Here is a 13,689-nt window from a genome sequence, read left to right on the forward strand (position 1 = left end):
TTCGGCTCTGTCACCTGTTCCATAACTTCCGGCGCCATCCAGCATGGGGTTCCGACAAATGTCGTCCTGACCTTGTCTCGCGAGAGGTCGCCACCTGTGGCAATCCACGAGCTCACCCCAAAGTCAGCCAACTGGACCGTCCCGTCAGAGCCAAGGAGAATGTTACCTGCCTTGACGTCCCTGCATGGCATACATGGAATGGTTTCAGTAAGTCACCATCACATTGAATGGGTGCGACAGGTCATCATTGTATTGAATGGGTTTCATACGTCATCTAAACATTGAATAGGTCTAATAAGTCATCATTACATTGGATGTGTTCATTACATCATCATCACACTGGATAGGTTTCATAAGACCTCACTACATCGAAAGGGTTTGATAAAGTCATTACATTGACTGGGTTTGATAAAGTCATTACATTAAATGGGTTTCACAAGTCTTCATTACATTGAATGGGTTTGATAAAGTTATCATTACATAAAATGGGTTTAATAAGTCACCTTTAAAATGACTAAGTGTATCTCCTATCTGTTTGCTTGTTTCTTGACAGTTAAAACCATCAACGACACCATCTAGTTTGGAAAATTAACAGTCATGGTTAACAGATCATAGTCATTCTATTTTCAAACCTATGCTGGGTTGCTAAAATTCCAATCAGGGTGTCAATACACATGTACATTTCTCTCTTCATGACAAATTGTGTACAGTTTGTTTTGAAAAATAAACAAAAAAACTAGGAACGTCCCTATGGCGACTGGTATGCCTCCATCAAAATGCATGGTTCTCCAAATAGGTCTACGGTATGTCTCGACAATGTGGCACAACAGTTTCACGTCAATGGCAAAAATTTGAATGACACGTTTATCAGAAATGTGTTGAGTGCTTACTTTCCTTGAACTAGGTTTCATTTGAACGGATAGCTAAATTGTTTAAGAGAAAATTTAATGCTACAAAAAAAGGCTGTCGGCTCCAATTCGTGTCAAATGCCATGCCACTTAAATATCTTGCATTACAGAATGTGGTGAAAGTAACTTAGGTGGAAAAATATAGTTCCCATTCTTTTTCTAACTCTCTGTTGTGCTTATGATATATCACAACATGGACAGAGCATTATACAACTGGTGTCAATTCTTGATTTCAATCAGTTTTATACTTTGACCAGACAAAAAAGGAGAAAAAAAAAAAGAGTTTTGCTGAAAAGGTTGCTCCACGACTTTATAAGTCAACATGGGGCCTGTTTCATAAAGATTGAGCGCAAGTTGCAATCAATCGCAAATTGCGTTTCATAAACAACTTTGCGACTGATCGCAAGTAACGCTCAATCTACTGAAAGTTATGCTTGATTTTTCTTGAAATCAAGCGTAAGTGTCTTTATGAAACAGGGCTAATGCTGAATATTGAGCTCAACTCAATAAATCAAGTGTAAGATCAACCGTGACTCTTTATGAAACAGGCCCCAGGTTTGCTCATAGGCGTCTGCTTGACTGACCTGTGGATCTGGCCGTGTCCGTGGAGATACTCCAGCCCCTGCAGTGTCTCCTTCAGAATGGTTGCTATGATTGCCTCCTCAAACAGACCACCTTTGCCCTTCCCTCTCTTTAACATGTGCTTGATCAGATCAAGGCAGGACCCTGGGAAGAGATGCAAGGAAAAATCACAAGCAAAGATTACAACCTTTTCATATATAATATCTTTTAATCTTTAAACAACAAATTAACTCTTTGTGTGCCACACCCTAACCCAACCCCCCCCCCCCCCCCCCCCCCCTTGTGCCACACTATTCTGAGATCACAATGCATGAGGTTTGGTAAAACATTCTGTTTTCTGGCAAGAAATATTTGCATGCTTTTTTTTTTTTTTTTTGCACTAATTTCTGCATGAAAATTTCAGTGCCAAGAAAATTTCCACTTTTACACTCCACAGTGTAACAATACTGGATTTATGGCACATTGGACATGCTGACTACTGTCCATTGTTCTTTCAAAATCATAATATTTTTGTGCTTAATCTTAGTAGCTGACTTTGGTGGCACCGTACCAATTCCTTCAAATTCCAACTTGGACCTTGATTTATATGGACTTTACACTACATAATTTATCTCTTTCTCCATGGTACAGTGTTGGAGATAAGGACAACAAATTATCTTACTAAAAAGTACAGCCTGCATCACAACATCACAGGCAAAAAGACCTTAATTCTGTACACTCAATACAATGTGTCCATCCTGTCGGTTATCACTTTGATATCATTGTCCCTTGAGAGGCAGAAGGATGTTAGGTAAATTCTACATATTGCAGAGGGCACATCTTCTTGGCTCTCACTTTGACATTATTATTATTTAAGCAGCAGAGGGTTTTAACTCAAGCACGCTTTAATTATATTCCGTTTCTCAACGAACATCACTGTCAAATGCGATTCATAACAACTATCACATTTTTCCAGCCAGCATTATTGTCTCTTGTGCGCAAGAGGACATCATCTCCATATTCCATTCTAAATGGTACTACCACTCCTTTGGTTCAAAACTGGCATAAATGTCACTGGGGGAGCAAGTGGCTCGATGAAGATGTTGGCGTCGTAAACCCTCTTACCAGCTTCCAGGAGCCTCATGACCAGCCAGATCTCATCCTTGACGACAAAGGAGGTGAAGTACTGCACCACGTTGGTGTGCTTACACAGACACATCGCCTGGATCTCTTTCTGTGGGAGGGGGAGTGGAAGGGGGGAGGGTAGATCAAATGCTCATCAGGGCCACACACAAGGATACCCGTTAGTAGAACCAGTTGAATAAACTTGGCAATCTCATTTGTTGAACATGTGTTGTTTTTTACTGGCCAGACATTCAATATCAAATAATTACGACAATTACTGATGAAAACCATTGTACACATGCTATCACACAATGGTAGAAAGAGTTCAAACGATTTCATTAGGAAGAGATGGTTAGCTATATCAATATCCAGTATTAAAATTTGCCATGCATTGGTAATCACCAGATTCATAAATGAAAAGAAAAAATTGACTTTTCAGCAAAAATTTGTCAATACAGCTGTAGTTCTAGGAAACAGATGATGCACATATGACTCTTGTGCCTCCAGTGGGAATATTCTGCATGTTGTAGGGCCCAACCATTGAAACTACAGTGTAGTCTTAAGCCACTCAGATGCTCCTCATGGGTTAAACAAATCCAAAGTTATCTTGTGCATGCAATTCCTACTTGGACACACTCAGACCTGGGCATCATTTGTGCACATATGGACTGCATCAGCTTATTGTTCATTATTCATTGTATTAAAAGGTGGGTGGATGCTATGCCTTACAGTACTACCAGGATATTACACTTTGTACATGTACACAAAATATCAACTTTGCAAAGGTCAAGGTCCAATAAGATAAATTGCTGCCTGTATTCAAATATGAAGAATGTATGATAATTACATCCAATCTGTCAAATACCGCCATTTGCTCTGCATTCTCTACAAGTATGGCTTACGAATGAAAAACTGACAGCAGATTCAGCAGAATCACTTTAGCAAACAAAACTACAGACACACAAACACAGAAGCACACATACAGTCATTTAACAGACAAATGTTTCCTGTAGACCAGCATGACATTTGTGTTCTTGTTGCATTATGGTAACAAATATAAGTCATTAAAGGACAAGTTCACCTTCATAAACATAAGGATTGAGAGAATGTAGCAATATTAGCAGAACACATCATTGAAAGTCTGAGGAAAATCGGACAATCCGTTCAAAAGTTATGAATTTTTGAAGTTTTAATGCAGTAACCACTGGATGAGAAGACTACTGCATTGTATGAATAACTTAGACGTCACATGCGTACAACAATATAAGGAAAATACAAAGAGAATTTCACAAAATTTCATCTTTTGAAAAAAGTACACATTCCCTTGACTCGTTACCGACACAATGTTAGGGGTAATATCACTCCCCCTGCCTTTAGAAAGAGGCAAGTCAAGTGCTCTTTTATTATGCAAAAAAAGTGAAAATATGTTGAATTTTCTTTACATTTTCTTTATACTGTTGTACGCATATGACATCACAAGCTGTAGTAGTCTCCTCATCCAACACAAAAACTTTAAAAATTCATAGCTTTTGCATCGATTGTCCAATATTCCTTAAACTTGTGTTCTACTAATATTGCTGCATTCTCTCAATCCTTATGTTTATGAAGGTGAACTTGTCCTTTAATAATGCCTCCGGTGACACTTCGTGGCGGAGGCATAAAAATACCTGTGACATGGTATTTAATGCTCTAGTGTAGTGAGACTATTCAACCTGCATGCACTGTACAAGTATAACAGCTCACGTCTTTCCCTCAATTTCTTCCTCTTCAATACTTGCATCTCTTCCTACATGAATCCCCAAACATTTGACCTGTTCAGAGGGGTGAGAGGTCAAAGTTCAGTCCCCAAATCGCTCACCGTGAGTTCCTCCATGGTGGTATTGCACTTCTCCAGGTTGATTCTCTTGATGGCGCAGTCTTCATTGCGAGGGATGCACACCGCCTTGTGAACTGTCGCTGTGGCTCCATGCCCTGCAATACATATAGAGACAGGAAGGTATTGTGATGAATTTCACATGTCTATAATTCTGCAAAATCAAAACATTAAATAGTGTTACAGTAACACATGGCAAGAAAAGGTATTTGTGTGTTTTTATTTTCATGCAGTCTTCTGGTGACAGTGCAAAATGCATGAAAATTTCCACACTAGGAAAATTTCTACTTTTGCAGTACACAGATACAATTGTAACATCAGGGGCCCGTTGCATAAAAGTTACTATTATGGTAACTTTGCTATCCAATGGTAACTACCATGGCAACAATATTCAACAGCCAATCAAAATCAAGAATTCCATGGAAGTTACCATTGGATGGCAAAGTTACCATCATAGTAACTTCTATGCAACGGGCCCCTGATGTGTTTTTCTGAGAGGGCATTTTTACTTTTGCAGGCAACCCTTTAAAACAGCAATTTTTCAAGTTATTCCTCATGCAAGACATTTTTTGATCTCAAACAGAACTTCAAATGAGTGCCATCTAGCGACTGTTATCAAAAGATTTTTTTTTTCCTTCAGTGTGATCTGAACGATAAGGAGAAAGCTTGACTTATCTCATTGCCTTTTCATTTACAAATATAGAGGCATACACTGCATGCCTCCTTCTTGGAAAATTCACAGTTATACATTAATTCACCCCTTTCTGAAGAAGATATCTTCATTCTCTGATTAATAACCCTGAGAATCGTGTATCAAACCATGTTTGTAAATGGTGTTCAAAATGCATTTTGAAACGTGATCCTCTTCCTCCAAGATAAACGCAGCCTGACGCAATTCTAGCACAGTCCTTTCTCGTTCCTCTTTCCTTTCTCTCACATACAGTACCTTACTCCTTTCATCCTCTCTGTCCCTCTCCTATTTCTCCTTCTCTTTTTCTTCACTTCCCTCAGTCCTTGCTTTGTCCCCAGCCAATCCATCACCCTCCTTCCCTCCCCTCCCCTCCTCTTTCTGTAAAGATCACGTCTCCCGGTAACCCGCACCCCTGTTTCCAATCACCCCAGATTGCTTGGAGCATCTGCCTCCTGCATGGGCGCATAATCGAGATTATCAAGGGGTCCCCACTCATCTGGAACACACACTCAAATAAGTCAAGCATCCCAAAGCGGCAAGAATTTCAACATGGACTCCCAGACACTGCCTGTCGAGTGGGGACTCAAGGTGCACCCCTCTTCCTTCACACCTATTTGCTTTTCCCCCTGCGTTTGCATAACCATATTTTTTCCACTCCACTCATGTCCTATTGTACATGTAGGCTCTGCTGTGTCTCTTTCATTACAACGCACATCTTGCATCAGAGTGATGTGTGTGTGTGTGTGACATGAATGTACCCATAGTCATTAGCATAGCTTGTGCATTCTTGGTCAATACTTCAGGAAGCAGGAAAAAGAAGAAGAAAAGAAAAAAAAAAAACAAGTACAGATACAATGCATTTCCTCAGTATACAACTCTCCCAATTTCCTTCAAAACTGTAGTGCTAAGGCTTGCTCTGCATACACAATGGAGTGAAAATTACTCAGTACAGATCCGAGCTGACAACTTTTTTTTCCCTTTACATTACTCACGACCATGAGACATAACCAGTATCTATGAAGAATTTTCATTCAACATGGTGGCAAATGAGCACTTGCTTTCTTTTGAAATGCAATATTACTCTGGACTCTGGAGTAGAAGTGAATATTACAATGTACATACCCCACAAAATAGCCATTCAGTCTCAGAAACAATATGATTTCCTCCCAAGTTTTTATCATTCAATAATGCTACAATAAAAACTTTCAATTAAGCCCAATTTGGGTCAAAGACTACTGTCGATTTCAGTTGATGAATTATCAATACCCTATGAATTGCTAAATTTTTAAGTCATCTTTTATTATGCACCATCATAAGAGATTCAAGTAAATGTTCTTGTGTCAAATTAAAAAAACTTTTGTATGATTTTTTTTTTTTTTTTTTTTTTTGGTGTGTGTGTGTGTGTGGATAAAATAAATTGAACTAGTTTTATGAAATTTTTTCCAATGTAAGATATGATAAGATTCAGAGTAACCAAGTTAATGAGGATGGGATGGTAATGTCTGCAGCAGGATTATCCCAGGCCCTAATTGGGTAGATGCTGATTTCTCTCATCTGACAGGTTACCACAAAACATTTCTGCCAAGTGCCCACATGACCACTTGGGCAAATACCCAACACTAACATGAAGAACAGGCAAGTGCTCATTCTTTTTCACTCACCCACAATGGGTCTAGTTTGCTGCAGATACAAGTGTAGGTGGTGGGGGGTGGGGGTGGGTAAGTGAGTTTGTGGCACCCTGTCAGGATACATTTTGAAATAAATTTGCTTTGCAGTGTGTCTTTCATGGGTTTAAATGTCATGGGTTAAATCTCCACTCTGTGATACTGCATCCTGCCCTCTACAGCAAGCTATATCAATATAGGGTTGCATGATCCAATAACAGCATTTAGCTGAGTCATTACCATACATATCCCCATGACTATTTCATGATTTTAGTGCATTTTATACACCATCAGGATTTTGTTGTTCTTGGAGGGTTTTTTGTTTGTTTTTTTTTTCAGATCTTTGCAGCAATGCTCTGATTGAGTGGTTTTATTTCACTGCTTTTTAACACAAGATGTCATGACTTTGTATACCTGTTGTCTTCCACGGAAAGGCAACGACTTAAATACAGCAATTCCATGAGCAAGCTAGTTGAGATCGCTTTTACTAGAAGCCCTAATACAAAATTTCACAGTATTCATTATCATACACAAAACAAAAGACCTGCATGATGACTTCAAGATACAAGTATGATAAGAAGATAAGAATAATCATTGAGTTCATACCCAGTGAGATTGTGATCCCATGTGTAATGCAATACACGTCAAACACAAATAACCACTAAATTACTTATTGCAATCCTTGGTAAAAGCACTACTGAATGCCTGAAAGCACTCAACAGAGTATCTATTGCTTGCATGAGTACAGATAAGCTTTCAAAGGCTACACCAAGTACCTGGTACACCGTAGAATGGCCTACATATACTGTATATCACCCACTTGGCCATTTAAAGGAATGATATAGTTCTCGTTGAGATGGGGATTCAAGTTTCTATTTTTTGTGAGATAATTAGAAACCACTTACGTACAGTGTACATATGAAATATTAAGGGGGAAACAATTAAAAGAGGATTTAAAGGTTCGTTAGATGAAAATTGGCTTTGAAATGGCCAATAGCCAAAAACAAAGTAAAATATATCTTCTTTTTTTTATTTGGACCACTTTGTTTCTGGATATCTCAGCCATTTCAAAACTAATTTTTATCAAATAAACTTTTCCTCTTTGAATTGTAAGCTCTTTAACATTTTATACTGTATAAGTGGTTTCTAATTATCTCACAAAAAAGTTAAAACCTGAATCCCAATCTCAACCAGATACACTATACTATCCCTTTAAGCATTGTTATTGAGTACAGTTAATATAATTTTGGCACCCTACAACCACTACCAGCAAGTACAAGTTTGACGTGCCATGAAAATTATTTCATCAGGGCGGTACCAATGAGCTGGCATTTCTTCGACACCTATGGAATACATTGTGTATACCAGTATTACGGTCGTTATAATTTTGTTTTGCTCAAGGTTTTGACTTCAAAGTGATCTTGTTATCTTGGCTGGATTATACGGACATTAACCCATTGAGGACTGGCTGATTTTGCTACAACATGCATTTCCCATAGACACATGCCCGAGTATACTCGGGACTCGTCTTCAACAGGTTAAACACACTGCACTGGTCTGTCCATGTTACATACATTCTATAGGGCCTACTAAGTCTCAAAATGTTATAAAACACAATGTTCCATAGAATTTTTGAGCTGTTATTATCTTTTCTCATCAGAATTAGGCCATTCAATTGAAAAACAAAAAAGTTTCAATGAGCATTCATAATTTGACCTTTGTATGTTGGTACACAGACTTCTGTCCAGCATTAGGTACGTTCACCAAAAATTGTTCATTTTGGCATAAATTCTCATAGATTGCTTGTTTGAAGCAAATTTGGGGGCAAAGTTATCTTTTATTAAAGTGTTCTAGAAGGTCATAGTGTATTGGGGATAATGCACAAAGGAAACAGAAAATAAAGCGACATCCCTGAAAAGTACTCTTACACCATGGTAATTACATTGTGTATATGAGCCAGTTTTTGCCAACATTGATGCCTTGTAGGGGTTACATATCACTTGTCAACACTTTATTCACAGCCCTTTTACAGCATTCACCTGCAATATGTTATGCACAATTTATTTCATGACCAATAATAGTTTGAAATATATATCAAGGACTCCATAAAAGCAATTGGGGAACTCAGCCTTGTACATACAACCATTGAGCAATGCAAAAGGACTTTCAGGTTGTGGGGAGTCAGAGAGCTTTTTACTGTCAGATCATATTTTTCCTACAGGACAAACAATGCGCAGGCATGGCTACAGTACATACTGTAACCCTACCTGTCAAGGAAAAAGGGCCTCTGTAATATAAAGCCTTGAAAGTAATTTATTCAAATTACTTCATTGCAGTATGTATCACTCAGTCAGTTTACATGTATCTACCCCTTCTGACAATAAACATCATGCTACTTCAATCTCAGGCAAAAAGTGCAGTGTTTTACAGTGCAGTAATGGAAGCCATCAATTTCAATCTCCTCAATGTGGAATCACTGAACCATTTCATATCTACCCACTTCTTAATGTGGTGATGAGTTATGTCCCGCCAAATGGCAAAATGGCACACAATTCATGTCACCCTGACTCAAAATGCCCCTGGAACACTTCAGCTCCAGCTATCCCAAAAGGTCAAGGATGAGCCCTTGGCTCCCCATATTTGAGAGAGGTGTATGGGGGGGGGGGGGGGGATCCCCCCCCCCCCATCTAGTCTTTTTTCAATCCTCATCTTACTATTGTCCTGTGTTTGTGAAGAGAAAATAGTGGCAATGGCATGAAGGTTACAGCCGCTGCATGTTTCAACACATACAAGCAAAGATTTGTTGTACAGAGAGTCTGCATGGTTGGGCAAAATATTGATTTATACCCTCGCAGGCACACACACCCACAAACTGCATACAATTACATTATCGGTATGCAGTTCACACTCACCATACATTGTACAATCATGCTATGCATTCATTCTCACATACCCTGTAACCACTGCCCATTAAAAAAAAAAAAAAAAATGCAGAGGAGTAAGATTCAGACCTACATTGTCCTAATACATACCCATAGGGCTTACTCCTACTGTATTAAAGGGAAGGTAAACCCAAAGAGCAATGTGGATTGAGTGAAAGCAGCAACATTAGTAGAACACATCAGTGAAAGTTTGAGAAAAATCGGACAATCGATGCAAAAGTTATGAATTTTTAAAGTTTTGGTGTTGGAACCGCTGGATGAGGAGACTACTAGAGGATATGACGTATGAGTGGACAACAATACAAAGAAAATATAAAGGATATTCAACAAAAATTCACTTTTCTAGAATTATGAAAGAGCAGTGGACCAACCGCTTTCAGAAAGCAGGGGGAATAATTGCTACCCTTAACATATGTCAATATCAAGTTGATGGAATTTGTAATTTTCATGGAAAATGGATTTTTGTAGTATTTTCTTTATATTTTCTTGATATTGTAGTCCACTCATACGTCATAACCTCTAGTAGTCTCCTCATCCAGCGGTTCCAACACCAAAACTTTAAAAATTCATAACTTTTGCATCGATTGTCCGATTTTCTTCAAACTTTCACTGATGTGTTCTACTAATGTTGCTGCTTTCACTCAATCCACATTGTTCTTGGGGTTTATCTTCCCTTTAACAGTGCAGTATTTCTTGGTTGCAACATTCCTCCTGTGTCAATCCTGCGCAGAAGGCATAACCACGTCAGAATGACAGTCAAAACATTGTGAATCCTCAGTTCAGGGGGACATTATGGGGGTGGGAGGGGGTGGGGAGGGGGCATACATGAACGTCACAATTACCGTAACCCATTGAGGATGGGCTGACTTTGCTACAACACACATTTCCCACAGACACCTGCCTGAGTATACTCCGAACTCGGGACTCGTCCTCAACGGGTTATTTAGTACCAGGTACTTCCTTGGAAAACATGATAATTGTTTCCATAAATTGTGTTTCTCGTTACTTCAGTTGATATTTACTAAAGTTGATATACTTGCAAAGTGTACAAGATGCAAAATTTCAACATATTTGTGAATGCCATTAATATGTCAAAATGGACTGTTTAAAAAAAAATATTTAGTTTGACTTGCAGTCACATAACACAACTTCATCAAAATAAAATATATCAAATGCAGTCCACATTAATAATTTTACATATAAAAATATCTGACAATTGAAGCAAAGAAGTGATATCATGAAATCAAAATGCTAGATGCAACTCAGTGTAAAATGATTATCTCTGCTGAATTCATCAAATGGGCAATTCCACGGTAACTGACGTTACACGTAAGGATTTTCATAAAATTGTTTATGTTGTAGTTTTGTGAATGAAAGCACCCGGGGCTTGTAATTAGCATTGATGAATGAGTTCATGAGAATGAAGAAATAGGTGGAAAGTTTTTTTCTCAAACTGCATTTCTTATCACATAGCAAGTGAAAATGTGTCGGTAACTGACGTTACGGAAAAAGGACATGGGAAATCATGGTGTAGATTTAAATGGAAATATCTCATGTCCCTGACTTCTAAACTTTATGTGTTTAATATGGCAATATACCTAGGTTCTTAGGAACAGGTGTGCAAAATAATGTGCACTTTAGATATTTCCTTTTAGCACCATGCCAATTTCAGTGAAGGCATGACGCTAACTGACGTTACGTAACTGACGTTACGCTTACATTTGCCATAGGGTTTACACATGGAAAATCATGATTAGGAATAGTTTTGTGATATTTTATAATTCTGACCTTTCAGAGTGATTTGTTTGATATGGAATCATACCTTGGTTCATCAATTACAAATACCCAAATGAAATGAAACATAAGTCCATTTTCTTTATGTTTTATGAAAACTTAAAGGTAAACATGTCAGTAACTGACGTTACGTAACTGACGTTACACATACTTTTGCTATGGGGTTTACAAAGAACTAATTTATTTAACAGGTTATTATACTGCTGCAGTATACCAGTAACAATCCCAGGCATTTACTTTAAAGGGTGTGTACAGTTCTGGTCGAGGTGAAGATTTAGCTTTTAACGTTTTGTGAGATATTCAGAAACCACTCTATGAGATGTCAAAGAGCATGCGGTTCTAAGGGGTATAAAAAGTTTATTCGATGAAAATCGGTTTTGAAATGGTTGAGATATCCAAAAACAAGGTGAAACAAAGAGATACTAATAAAGTTGGGGCATGTCGCCTTTTATTATTAGTACTTTTTTGGATATCTCAGCCATTTGAAAACCAATTTTCATCAAATTAACATCGAATCCTTCTTAAAATTACATGCTCTTTCATATTTCATAAGAGGCTTTTCATTATCTCACTTAGGAATGTTCAAAACATGAATCCCTACCTCAACCAGTACTGTACAGTCCCTTTAACAAATTAAAACAAAATCTAAAGACAAAAATGGGGTGGGGCCCTTAGAGGGCAAGCTCCCCCCCCCCCCCCTCCCCCCATGCCATAGCACAGTTGAGCAAAAATAATGTAAATGCACTGGCAGAGGATATTTCTTGACATTTGTCTTAAGATTGAATGCTTATTCAACAGTTATGATTACACAGAGCCATTTAGATTCAGCAGTTCCAAGTATAAATGTTGACATAACTAAAGGTTTTTTTTGGGGGGGTTGTTTTTTTGTTTGTTTGTTTTGTTTTTTTTTTTTGATGAACAGGAAAGTTTCTATCTAGAGTACCCCACTTATAATGCCCTGCAGTACTACACAAAACACAGATGTTTTTGTGTGTGAAAAAAAAATATATCTTTCAGGTCATGGGGAAAAAACACATACAAATAAAAATATTCATAAATATGTATGAAATCTACTGTGGTTCTTTTCTTTATTTTACTCCTTCTCCCTCAAGGCATTGTTAGGGCCACAAATAAAAAAATGATCTCCATTATCAATAATGATTTAAATGAATAGTGTTACACTTTTAGTATTTTTTCTGTGAAGAAGAAACATGCTTTTTTGGTCAAAAGGGTATTATTTGTGTATTCCTTGCTTGAAGGAATGTAATTGTTTTTCTTTTCCTTTTCACTGGTATATCAAGGCTTGCACATACATCCCAGATACCAAGAAATAGGACTTTGCACCGAAAGAATTCTAAGATCAATACAAACGAATCTTCCTGTTCATAATTATCATGTATTACAAAAATGTCCCTGCATGAATGAAATAAAGTAATCAACAAATATGAACAGTTTTTTATTTTACCCTAGAATCACCTCTCACTTTGAGCAACATCAGTGTTAGTTTCAAACAGTAATGACAGTACATGCCTTATGTCAGGCCTGCTTATGTACCATTTCAAGATGTGCCATATTAACTAAACCACACATTTAAGTGCAAGCGAAGAAATATGATCTGTTCCTGCATTTGCCTTGAGGTAGAAACTCCACTAAGCTTCCAGAAAAAAAAGAAAAATGCTTGCAAAAGTAGTCATTAGTAAAGATTATAAAACTGTTGGTATACAGCTGTACACAAGCTTTTTAATTAGAAAAAGGTGGTTATCATGCAACCACATCATTGATTAGGCCTACAAATCTGGTAGCTTTATCATCCCGTAGGACAGTGAGTACTGTATAGTAATTTGAGTGCATACATGTATATATTGCATGTGGTAAACCTAAACTTCCAGATGATTTAAAGGGATTGTACAGTACTGGTTGAGGTGGGGATTCATGTTTTGAACATTCCTAAGTGAGAAAATGAAAAGCCTCTTATGAAATATGAAAGAGCATGTAATTTTAAGAAGGATTCAACATTTATTTGATGAAAATTGGTTTTCAAATGGCTGAGATATCCAAAAAAGTGCTAATAATAAAAGGCGACATGCCACAACTTTATTAGGATCTCTTTGTTTCACCTTGTTTTTGGATA

General features: G+C 37.7%; 1 protein-coding gene across 1 annotated transcript in view; it reads right to left on the reverse strand.

The window, feature by feature from the left end:
- LOC140243281 (STE20/SPS1-related proline-alanine-rich protein kinase-like) overlaps nt 1-13,689 on the reverse strand; it is a 37,565-nt gene that overhangs the window by 16,122 nt on the left and 7,754 nt on the right. Inside the window, exons 2-5 of the mRNA XM_072322950.1 lie at nt 4,453-4,565; nt 2,595-2,703; nt 1,493-1,634; nt 15-180 (exon numbers count right to left, since the gene is read on the reverse strand). Of these exons, the coding sequence (XP_072179051.1) occupies nt 15-180; nt 1,493-1,634; nt 2,595-2,703; nt 4,453-4,565 (530 nt within the window). The remainder of the gene's footprint in view (nt 1-14; nt 181-1,492; nt 1,635-2,594; nt 2,704-4,452; nt 4,566-13,689) is intronic.

The sequence above is a fragment of the Diadema setosum genome, chromosome 20 (genome assembly GCF_964275005.1).
Source record: "Diadema setosum chromosome 20, eeDiaSeto1, whole genome shotgun sequence".
Lineage (NCBI taxonomy): Eukaryota > Metazoa > Echinodermata > Echinoidea > Diadematoida > Diadematidae > Diadema > Diadema setosum.